Here is a 12,814-nt window from a genome sequence, read left to right as displayed (position 1 = left end):
CTTCAGGCCATAAACAGGAATGAGTGTTTTACAACAACCCCCGAGCTTCAATACCAAGAATACCGAAACCGATCCCACCGATGTCCCAACATGCGAATATGAATCCGAGGTATTTATCACCCAAATGGAGTATATGTCTCAATATGCGTCGGGCTTAATATTTACGGCTACCAAATGTTTTGTTGGCTCTAGTTATAGAGCCACAAGGAATTCATTCTTTATAACGGGTGTTTTTTTTCGAGGTATATAACTTTAAGTTGGCATTACTGTTCAAGATGGCGACCGATTTAACAGCTGTCAAGTGATTTATTTTCAGTTTGGTTTGGCAATTTATCATGAATAGATTCACGCTTGAACAACGCTTGCAAATAGTGCAATTTTATTTCGAAAATAATGGTTCTGTGCGAAATACGTATCGCGCACTACGACCATTTCATTTTGTTTAGCGATGAAGCGCACTTCTGGTTGAATGGCTACGTCAACAAACAAAACTGCCGCATTTGGAGTGAAGCTAATCCTCAAGTGTATGTCGAAACACCGTTACATCCAGAAAAACTGACTGTTTGATGCGCTTTATGGGCTGGTGGAATCATTGGTCCATACTTCTTCAAAAACGATGATGGCCAGAACGTTACAGTCAATGGTGATCGGTATAGAGCCATGATTACAAACTTTTTCATTCCTGAATTGAACAATCATGATGTCCAGGAGCTGTGGTTCCAACAAGACGGCGCAACATGTCACAAAGCTCGTGCCACAATCGATTTATTGAAAGACACGTTTGGTGACCACCTAATTTCACGTTTTGGACCTGTGAATTGGCCTCCAAGATCTTATGATTTAACACCGCTAGACTACTTTCTGTGGGGCTATGTAAAGTCATTGGTCTATGCCTCTATGCGGATAAGCCACAAACCCTTGACCATTTGGAAGACAACATTCGACGTGTTATTGCCGATATACGGCCACAAATGTTGGAAACAGTCATCGAAAATTGGACTTCGAGAATGGACTACATCCGAGCTAGCCATTGCGGTCATATGCCAGAAATCATATTAAAAATGTAATGCCACAAGATTATCTTGCGGATAAATAAAATTCATGTCAATCGAATAATCCATCGTTGTTTTATTGCAATTTAAAGTTCTATAGCCCTAAAAAAACACCCTTTACTATGCTAGAGCCTAGAAACTTTACATCTTCAAGTTAGGTTCGGAACACGATTGTTGCGGATAAGTTCGTGAATGGCAAAATCCGTCTAGGGGTTCCGTAAATATGGCGGTTTAAAATTTTGTTCAATTCGAAAATAGCATAATCGATCCATATGAAAATTTGTACTTGGAGGATATTGAAACCTTCGGAGATCACATATACCTATACAAAGTTATGTGATCTCCCAGGGCGCAACTAACGCATGAATAAACGAGCGCTTATCTTTTTTTCAAGTGATATTTTGCATTTACAGAGGATCTACTAAATTACGGTATAAACTTTGCAATATTTTCATAAGATTCCGAGTAAAGGCAACTCGTCAGTTTTCCGTTGCATTGATCATTAGACCCATATCTTCAATTTTCATTGAGATTTTCATCTTTAGATCAATTGCTTACGGGATAAGGTGCATTATTAATAAAGTCACGCAATCCTTTATGGATTAATACCTTCCTTCAATCTAATGAAAGCGGCAAGGAAATTTGGCGTTCGCAATGGAGTTCTTGTAATGTCTTCAACAAAAGTCTTATCGTTGATCCTTCAGAAAAAGTTCAAGGTTTCAATCTTCCTAGGAAAATTTGGTGTATTTTAAATAGACTCAGGACTGGTCATGATCGTTGTAATAGTACGCTCTTCAAATGGCATTTTATTGATAGCCCACTATGTGAGTGTGGTGTAGAAGAAATCATTGACCACTTGGTGAATAATTGTCCAATTTATATTATATTTCATGGTGATTTCCAAGCTATCCATTCAGTTTCAGATTCTTTTTTAGAATGGGTCGCTAACTTCAAATCAATATAAAGGAAATTAATTATTAGTACTCCTTTCTGGACCTTTTTTTTTGTTTTAGGATTCAATTATAAAGTCCTCAACCTTTGGTGAAGAGAGGAAGGAGAAAATTTTGTTTTGGTTGAAGAGAAAGCCCTTCAATATAAATATGTCAGCTTATTCTGTAAACGTTCACACAAACCAGTCACTACACCGATACGGGGAGACAGAGTTTTTGCTGAGGTTTTTATCTGTTCTCTTGTATCATACGTTGAATTGTATGATGCCCCGTTTACATTTCATCTGCTAATACTGAAATTACATCTACACATACTCTGTTGTTTGAAGTTGATAATTTTTGTATTGTTCTATCTCAAAAGAATAATTAATATTAATAACTCAGGGGAGAGTGGGGCAAGTGAGCCATACGGGGCAAGTGAGTCTTTAGCAATATCTTCCTTGACCGGCAATATATCAGGCAAAAATGAATGCTGTCCGCGAGTAAATCAATTACCTCGTGGTGTCAATGAAAAACTTTATGACAAATGGTGAAACTTAAGTAGATATGGAGATTTATTGAGTTACAACTTTTGTCTTGTTATAGGAGGACAAAAAGAAAAATTTACCGGAAAACCACCAACAATATCAGATGAAGAAAAAACACAATATAACGGAACAAATTGAGACAATTTCAATGAAGAATGAATAATGTGTATTAATTTAGCGCCTCGATGAACGAAGAGTAGAAGGACTCAATTGCCCCGCGATAAGGGGCAAGTGAGGCATTTGAAGTTTTTTTTAAGTCAGAATAAATTTTCACCTAAGAATTAGATATTATTCTGTTAATTTTGTGTATTGAATAAGTATCTAAAGTTATGTCTCAATCAACAAAAATTATTTTATTTGCATTTTTGAGGAAGCTATACCTCGTTAAACCTTAAGGTGTCTCAGTTGCCCCACCCTCCCCTAATATTTTTTCTACATTCAATGTACATAATTATAATCTAGGATGCAACACACTTCCTTCATATCTTGTCCTATAGCATCCCTGACAACTGATACTACTATTAATACTAATACTATATCTTCACCTTATTTGTTTCGGGACAAATTATATTCGTTTGAATTGTTGAGTCGCGTTTTACTCGGTTACTATGAACCAAATCAGGACCAGAGTAGGATCCTAATAATATGTTATCGATTATTTAATTATCGATAATTAATCAGTAAAATCCCACTACAGATTTGATACAGCCACTAAGTCGAAACAAATAGTCTCGAGAAAATAAGAAAATGCTAAGGTTCACTTAAATTTTTTTAATGGATTCGGTCCTTACTTGGCGGAAATTCATTATAAATAAAATAAAACGAAGTAATTTCCACTATGTTATTTAATTGTTAGCAACAATTCCCCCAGCAGAAACTATTAAAATAATAAAAGAATTACTTGTTACCAATAACACAAATCCGATTATAATGAATGACATTTTAAATTGCTCAGAAATATGCCTCAGTCAAAATTACTTTCAATTTAATGAAACCATTTATAAGTCTGATGAAGGTTTGATTATGGGTAACCCTTTAAGTCCAATCCTAGCAGAAATATTCATGAATAACTTAGAAAACAAAATTCACTCTAACAATAACACAAAATATTTCCTTTATTGGTTTAGATATGTAGACGATATTATATGTTGCTTCAAAGGTACAAATAGACAACTTTCTTTGTTCACAGAATTTATCAATAACATTCACCCAAGTATCAAATTCACTTCTGAAATTGAACATAACAATTCACTCAACTTTCTTGATTTAACAATTACCAGAAATAATAACTTTCATAGTTTCAGTATTTTTAGAAAACCTACACATACTGATACTACCATCCATGCTACTTCTAACCACCCGTTAAACCAAAAAATGGCTGCATACAATTGTATGATCCATAGATTAATCAATATACCTATGAATCATGCTAATTTTTGTAAAGAATTAAATTTAATTAAACAAATAGCTGTGAATAACTGTTACAGTCCACATGTTATTGACCAAATTTTGAGGAATAAACAAAGAAAGCAAGCTTTGAGTCTAACATACCCTAAGGTAAATTATGGTATTGATACTAAATTTTTTTCGTTAACTTATGTTAATAATATTTCTGAAAAGATTGCTAAATACCTGAAAACAAAATTCAATTACACAATATCCTTCAAAACAAGTAACAACTTAGAGATGTTCATTAAAAACAATAAAGACAAAACAGATAAAGAAACTAAATCCGGTGTTTACAAGTTAACCTGTAATGATTGCCCTATGGTTTATATTGGACAAACAGGAAGATCTTTCAATAAAAGGATAAAGGAACACCAAAAGAGTTATACATCTGATAGTTTGTTTTCAACCTACGCGAATCACTTAAAAGAATGGGACCATACCTTCAATAATAACTTTGAAATTCTTCATTTAGAAAACAAGAGCTTAAGACTAACACTCTTAGAATCCCTAGAAATAAACAGGTATAATACCCAAAATATTCTGTTGAACGAACAAACGGATGTAAACTCATCATTATTGAATTTCTTCCGATTGTTTGGAAATCCCAGGCGGTAAATTGTCCAATATAACTTTGTAATTTATACCCTTTCGAATATTTTTGTGTCAATTTTGTTCCTATATAAGATTCCGAAAACCTTTGTACTCTTATCAGTGCAGAAATGTAGCCTGATGAAGCCACAGTGTGGCGAAACAATTGTTGCTAACAATTAAATAACATAGTGGAAATTACTTCGTTTTATTTTATTCACTTAAATTGTTTCAAAGTTGAATTTGGAGAGAAATTTGTATAACTGTCTTGATACCAAACCGACAATCGCTAAAAAAATGAGAAAAAGTTCGACTCACCATCAGGTCATGTTTTGTGATACTGTTATCTGTATAATACACTAATATCTCTGCTGCTATTGGTGACGGTTCACGTAATTTCGATGCCAACAACATGCACGTCGTACCTAACAACTGTAACTGATTCTTTCGTATATTGCACAAAGTTAAAAATCTATACATATAGTTCACTGCTAATAAGTAAACATCCTCTTGACACTTTTGTTCTTCACAAACCTGAAACAAAATGAAGAAATATTAAAAAAAAACGGACAAGATAAAATTAAAAGGAAAAGAAACCTTAACTCTATTGATCTCTATATTCACCTTCTTTTGTATTTTGTTTTATATTTCTATCGTAGTTATTTAACTCAAATGAAGTAAGCACTAACGGAACATTTGAGTTATTGGATATACCTATACAGGGTGGCCATTTGAAAACGAAACAGACGAGATTACAGACGAAATAAAGTTTTTCGATAGAAATGCTCGGACAGGTCGATTTCTGTTTCGAGGGGGACAACTTAAGATGTAGGTTACAGACGCATAGCGCTTTAACCCTTGCTACTACAACCCTCACCCCCAAATTTTGAATAGGGAAGATGGGGTGAGTGATACCTCATTTGAAAGGTATTTTTATACTGATTTCAGCACAGTTATTGTTTTTTCATTTTATGCATTAGTTCTCGAAATATTCTTAACTAAGTATTTGAAAATGAAGTGGTGTTTTCATGGCACTTGTAGTGTTTTGTGAAAAATCGACATTTTGAGCTTCAAAACAACCATGACTGTGGCTTCCTTCCTAACTAACTAACGCATGAATATTTCGAGAACTAATGCATAAAATGAAAAAACAATTACTGTGCTGAAATCAGTATAAAAATACCTTTAAATTGAGGTATCACTCACCCCATCTTCCCTATTCAAAAATTGGGGGTGGGGGTTGTAGCAGCAAGGGTTGAAGCGCTATGCGTCCGTAACCTACATCTTAAGTTGTCCCCCTTGAAACAGAAATCGACCTGTCCGAGCATTTCTATCGAAAAACTTTATTTCGTCTGTAATCTCGTCTGTTTCGTTTTCAAATGGCCACCCTGTATAAACTGTTCTGTAGTCTCCAATGGCGCTATTGGCGCAGGCATGATCGAGCGCTTCAAAGCGAATCAACTCGAAATTTTGGGATTAGCTTGAGATTGCTATTTTATATCAACTTTCAAAATCTCAACTTAGTGGGACTTTTTTGTGATTGAATGTATTTAATCCAAGCATAATTCGGAAAACATTTATATTAGGATTCTTTTCGATATTATGTTGAAATTGTGCATGGTTTGAATACTGCCAACAGGAAATTCGGCACAAAGCTTGAAATTGTGAATCAAAATAGAAGAAAAATCTCATCCAGATCGTCACGGGTACATTGTTTTTTTTTTCAATATTCATCTCAATTTTTCTACGGTGCGAGTTTTCTAAAATAACAGGAAAACATTTGGAATAGCCATATTAACAAAACCTCTAAACAAATTATAACCATTAATTACTTCAAGCGGCATTCGAGATCAGAACCTACCCGGAAACATTAAACAAAATATATACAGGGTGTATATGAGCAGTTGCGAAAAAATTTAGGGTGGATCTTTGATATAAACTTTTTTTTTTGAGCCTCCATACTTAGTTATAGCCCACTAAAGATGATACCCGAAAAGTAGTTTTTAATGTAGTTGTTGTATCCTCAACTTTGAAGTTCTCCGTGTTGACGATGTTTTACATATTTGGGAAATAATTCGATTTATTCTTAAGTACACTGTTACTGAGTCCTTATCATAATCAAGCACCAACAGATGGTCCCTGGTTTTGAGGAAATATTTTGTTGTATTGTATTATATCTTTATATAATGGTTCTCGTTTTTATTACACGTAGTAGAAACCTAACCTAAATACACAATATAAACATATTCATCTCAATCTAAAACATGCTGAACAAAATTCTTCAATGCTATATGGTTCTATTTCCAAAATGAAGGACAATATAGTTTTTTAAAGACTACAAAATGTCTCTCTTTCCTGGTATTCATTGGAAGGTAGTTAAAAAACCTTATATAGCAATAAAATGCAGTTTTCTGGGTCATAGCTAAACTTTGACTTGGATAGAATACATAGTTTATTCTCTTAGGGTTGTTATCGTTTCTATAATAAAATGCAGGAAGCGCGGTGCATGTATAGCAAGGACGGTGAGAAAATTCTTAGGTGGCGACGGACAGCCCCAAGGAACAGGCAAAGAGAACCGAACACACCCTTCTGATACTTTAAATATTTGGGATGAGTGAATGGCGGAAGTCGGATAATTATTGTCTTGATTCATATATCAACGTTTACATAAAATTTACAGATACATAAATATTTGTGAAAAAAGGCTTTTTCTAGATTCATGTGAAAATATTCTCTGCTTTACTCAATGTATGAGATAAAAAAAGGAAGAAAGCACTGATGTGAAGTGAAGAATTTTTGAACGCTCGTTTATTCATTTAGCCCTAGGGGCCTACAAAGTGGTGCCCAAGGGCGCAATTGAACGAGAACAAAAGAGAGCTTTCCTCGTTTTTATTTATATGTAGTTATTCACTTTAATACTTTTTGAGCTGTTACAAATTTCATCCAGGTGGGAAGTAAGTGTGCTACGAGGTGTGCTCTTTAAGGATAAATTATAGAATTGAGTCCAATATAGTACAAAGGTAGGTCCCTGAAATACATATATTTAATTCCGCACATATTAGTTAGCATGTTTTGGGAACACAAAAATATTCGATTTCTCAAAATGACGTATGCTCCCACAATTATGTTCATTGACAGATTTGGAGTCTAACTGTGTTTTTTGCAACATCAAATACTTTCAGTCTATAATGTATTTAAATAATTAAAAGTTTTGTTCTGAGGGTGATAGGATTTACTTGACGCAAGGCTGTAATTGCCCCCTGTAAGCCATTTTGTTTCCCCCTGTGTACATAATTGCAGCAGTTTATTTTCAATGATTTTATTTCCGACGTACAAATTTTGGAAGAATACAATTTATGAATACCTCGAAAGTATTACAATTAGAAATGTCCTTGTTGGATATGGATCCTAAAACTAGGCACCTTTTAATAGTAACTATTCATACTTTCTATACAATGAATCGATTCTGAATGTCCGAGGTCTATACCATTTAAGTAACCTAATTTTTTGTTCTAAATCCAAAAACATTCATTTTGTGAACAACTGTTATAGAACAAGACAGTACACGCGCGGGTACATGATGGTGCCCTTTAGGAGGTGTGATGGAAACCAAAGATTTGTCCCAGTTCTTTCACCAAAGATTTGTAACATCCAAATGAAATAAAGATAATAAATAATTACAAACGTTTTGTCAATGAAAGCAGACGTTTCATACATGTAAATAATGTTCAAATTTATAAATTGTAATAGGGGTTGATTGATGGGGGTTGTTTTCCACTGCGATGGATTCTGTCTTCAATTTTGTTATGTAACACCAAGTCAACGGTGCTTATTATTCCTTATTTTTTGTATACAGAGTAAATTTCTGTCGAAATTGCACACACAGGTGTCCTCACCTAGGTGCATGAGTAAAGTATATGTGAACTGATGTATTGTAATGAAATATAAACTTCTCTTGGTATTTTTCAAGTAATTGATAATAATAATTAATTAAAATTAATATTTAAGTAATATCATAAGGGCATCTAATTTCTTCGAGAAAGATCGAGAAAACACATTGCTAAGTAATATTTCAACAAGGAGCATAAGTGCGAGTGGCTTTTTTTCTAATATTACTTTACATTGTGTACAGGAAAAATTAAATGCCCGAATGGTAATTGACTAAACTATTTCATGAAACTATAATTACTTGTTTTCAAAGGTTATGTAATGTTTTGTGACTACAGCTTTCATGTTTAGCAAAGGGTAAACTCTGAAAAGAGCTGTCATACAGTTTTTTCCATTTAGAAACCATTTGTTATTCAAAGCTGAGCGTTTGTGATTGGTATTAATTAAGACGAGGGAAATAGTCGGATATATAAAGTTTGAATTCTTGTCGAAAACATTTCTTTCAATGAAGACGGATTAAAAAATTAACTTCATCGGATTTGATCCTAAATGTATATTGAAAATTTCTATTCTCTAACCCTCTCATTTTGAAAGTTACTAAAATTGAATATGACCATGTCAATTCACAGTCAAAATTTGAAAACTACAAAGCAAAATGATAAATGACTGTACCCTTATAACAAGCAAGCGTGAGCGAGGAAAACCCGCAAAATAGTTGTGCATATCGGTAGATTTGATAATACAATAATCTACGCTATTTTTTATGTATAGGGGAAATGCGGACAAAATGACATACTGTTTAATTTTCCAATCATATATATTTTTTGTTATTGCAATAATACTCCCATTTTGATACTAAATATTAACTTTGATTAATTGTTTTCAGGTATTATAAGCTGAAATTGAATTGAATAACAAAAATAAAAGAAATTATTTTCACTTCTAACAAAATTCGTTTTGTCCGTATACAAAGGACAAAATGACACACTAGTAATGGACATAATGACATACATAATATTTAAATGCAAAATTTCGCAAATAAACGTTTTGGTTCTTTTTGAAACAGTAACAAACGATGTATGAGCCCAGTGAAAACACTGAATTCAACGTAGCCACTGTTCACCAGGTTTGAAACGAAAACAACGGTACTGCAATTAATGCAGGGGCAGTCATCATCATCCACATTTTTTTTCTTAATTTTGAACGGTTTAGTGTCGGATTATTCGACGTCATTAACTTTTTTATTCATCAACGGTCTTGTTTTCTTTATCACCGGGTTCGCAGCTAATTCAGCCTTAATTTTGTCAAAATAAGGCCTTGTCCCCGAGGAAGCGGTGGAAGAATTTCATTACGAAAGAATAAAGATCTTTTAGAAGGAATCGATAGGTAATTTTACTATTTTTTACAAGATACATGCGTATTAGTGCATGCAAACTATGTATAAATAACATGAAAATGAGCTCATTAGTTCCACGTGAAAATCAATCTGTAAAAAACTATATCATTTCCAAAAATATATTTTCTCTAATTCTGTGGTTATTCCGTTCATTCTTCCACATCTTGTAGAACAAAATCGTGCGAGAATATATCAGAAACGCACAGTTTTCATGGTTATATTTTATTATTCTATGTTGGCACTCCGAACTTTCCGCTACGGCTTTATCTGTCAATTCATCAAATTGCCTTAAAGAAATCAGTTCTGCCAACCAATATTTTTCAATGCAAAAATCACTAAATTATATTTATGGAAATATTTCATTAATTTCAATGAAAATGCAATGAATTAGAGAAAATAATGTATAATACTCGTACAGAAGGCTCATTCTACCACTCGTTCATTCCAAAACTCGCCACTTCGTGGCTCGTTTTTGAATTTTGAACTCGTGGAAGAATATCAATGCCTTCTGCACTTGTTTTATAAATAACTATTCTTGACATGTATCGGACAAAATGACATACTATGTCGTTTTGTCCATCAGGATAGATGTCATTTTGTCCGATACATACTTTTTATGATATTGAAGCACAATTTCAAAACAAAACCAATATTCGTCTTAAAACTTATACATATTATTACGTCATAACCGCGTAAAAACAAGAAAACATTCAATATACAACGAATCTTGTCATGACACTCTCCAGAAGCAATTTAGAAACCAAGTGAACAAAAAAAATTCAACCGACCAAAACACACTTGTGGTTAAAGCACCAGTGAAACAGACAGTAGGATGTCAATTTCTTCGCAGGATTGTCATCATCACAAGCGGGTCCTGAATCACTGTAAAACCCCGAATTATACGACGCCAATTTTGAAAAAATCTAAAAGTTCATTTTGTCGCATATGTCGTTTTGTCCGCATTTCCCCTGCATATACAATAAAATTCATAGAAAGGTACTTCTATTCACTATTATCTACAATCCGTGTTGACCTTAATCATCAGAATCTATCACGGCAATTCAGTCAGTGTGTATCCTCAGAAAACCTGCCGTTTCCTGTGTTGTCATTCCACATTCACTACGAACGTAATAGAGCATCATCAGTGAACTCATTACATCGACCAAAAATATACCAGCACACGTCGAGTCAACGAATATAACAGTCAGCTGTTTGGATGAGGTGTTTGACCTAGACTTTTAAACGTTTAAAGGGCCCACTCTATTGTTCTATCTATCCCCATGATTTTACCGATTTGTAAATTGTCATTTGAAAACGAATTGTGATGTCGCTATCGTAATTTGAATTTTAAAAATAGATATTATGCTTGAAGCTTTCTCTTTATGTATGAAATAACGATCTCGACATAAACTGATTGTATAGAGTTTCAGGCGTGAAACCTTGACGGAGTTCCAGCTTTAATCTGGAAAGACTTTTATCATTTGAATTGGAAAAACAAATATTGAATTACAGGAACTCTTTTCTTTGTAAATTTGTTTTAGTTCGCGATACGTCAGTATTAAGTACTCTTACATGATAAGCCGGCTGAACTGTTATTTTAAATTTTAAAGCTCTTTAAAAACCGTGTGCATTCAACGGAACGGAATGGCTGTTTATCTCAGCCTTTTACACCTGGAAATGACGTATCGCGATCGTCTACCACTCATTGAATCCTGATTGCGTTAGTTCCAGCGATTTTCTTAAACTTTCAACCTTGACTAACCGCATCACAACCACAATTCTTTTTGTTCACTTCCTTTGAGGTCGATTTGTTCTTCAGCAGATATATTCAAACCTTTTGAGATTATTGCTGAGCATAAATGTACTTCTGAAAATTGCTTAGTGACTGAGCAGATTTATGACTTTCAAAGACTAGCTATATAATACAATATTGATTTGAGATTGATAAATTGAAAATTAAATTGGAATTTATTGAAAAATATTTGAAGCAATCCGAAATCAAAATAATATATGACAGATTCGCCTATAACGCACCTCATTTCTAATTATGACAGAAAACAGCTGAGTAGAGAGTAATGTGTACCTGTCTACAGGATTTGCACAAAATGGGGAACTATTTTGTGCATTTAAATTATCCATTGGTCCACGTATTATTTACGATTTGCGCAGAATAGTTCATCACCTTATAATTATAATTGTTGCTAATGGGGCATACCATTCAAAAAGTTCGTATTGGGTAAACAGCTGAAAGTCATTACAGAAGTCTTGTGTTCCCGGAGATTCGGAAAGTACTGAGTTGGATTGAGAAGTCTAAGAAGATTCTTACCTCCATCATCCACTCTGAGACAACTTTCATCATCTGCTGGGTGACCTCAGATTGTATAGTGATGAATGTAGAGGTGCAAACCAGCGCATATCTATCCTCAGTTTTGAGGAGGTTGAGCAGTACCCTGTCTTCAAGCAATGCGGGATCATCATAAGCTTTGTTTTCATTATTCTCGGCAATTTCGCAACAAACAAGGTCCATAATTTCTGCCATAAAGTTCCGGCGAAAAAATGTCGAGATTTCAGCAGATTATCACATACACTAATCACTTATTCAATGTTGAATCATCACAGTCAAGAACTTTTGTGTTTGTTTGAGGTCGTCTAAAGAGTTTCCGATGTGTGTAGTTGCTCATCCAGTTGATGCTGGAAATTCATTGATCATTCACATTTAGATTTTTAACTGAATTATGCTGAGACGTCCCCTCTACTCGAACGTTTTAATTGTGCGCAACTCAGTCAAAGGCTGAGCCTGAATGCCCCACCACGCACATCGTCGCCCCACTATTTTCATTCTTACTGAAATTACTATATTCATTCCGAGAAATTCCTTCTTTATTTTCGTGTTTGTTATAGCGTTGAAGCCGGTCTGCCGGTCGAGCAGACCATTTTTGATCTGTTCGTTTAGTTGGTAGAGCT

The 12,814-nt window shown here is 34.1% G+C and overlaps 1 protein-coding gene across 1 annotated transcript in view; it reads right to left on the bottom strand.

Annotated features, from left to right (window-relative positions):
• Positions 1-12,614, bottom strand: part of LOC123684124 (G1/S-specific cyclin-D2-like) — a 58,781-nt gene extending 46,167 nt beyond the window's left edge. The window contains exons 1-2 of the mRNA XM_045623263.1: positions 12,177-12,614; positions 4,885-5,100 (exon numbers count right to left, since the gene is read on the bottom strand). Of these exons, the coding sequence (XP_045479219.1) occupies positions 4,885-5,100; positions 12,177-12,389 (429 nt within the window). The 5' untranslated portion in view covers positions 12,390-12,614. The remainder of the gene's footprint in view (positions 1-4,884; positions 5,101-12,176) is intronic.
• Between the last annotated feature and the right edge of the window lie 200 nt (positions 12,615-12,814).

The sequence above is a fragment of the Harmonia axyridis genome, chromosome 7, assembly GCF_914767665.1.
Source record: "Harmonia axyridis chromosome 7, icHarAxyr1.1, whole genome shotgun sequence".
Taxonomy (NCBI): Eukaryota; Metazoa; Arthropoda; class Insecta; order Coleoptera; family Coccinellidae; genus Harmonia; species Harmonia axyridis.
This window is presented reverse-complemented; position numbering and strand designations above follow the sequence as displayed.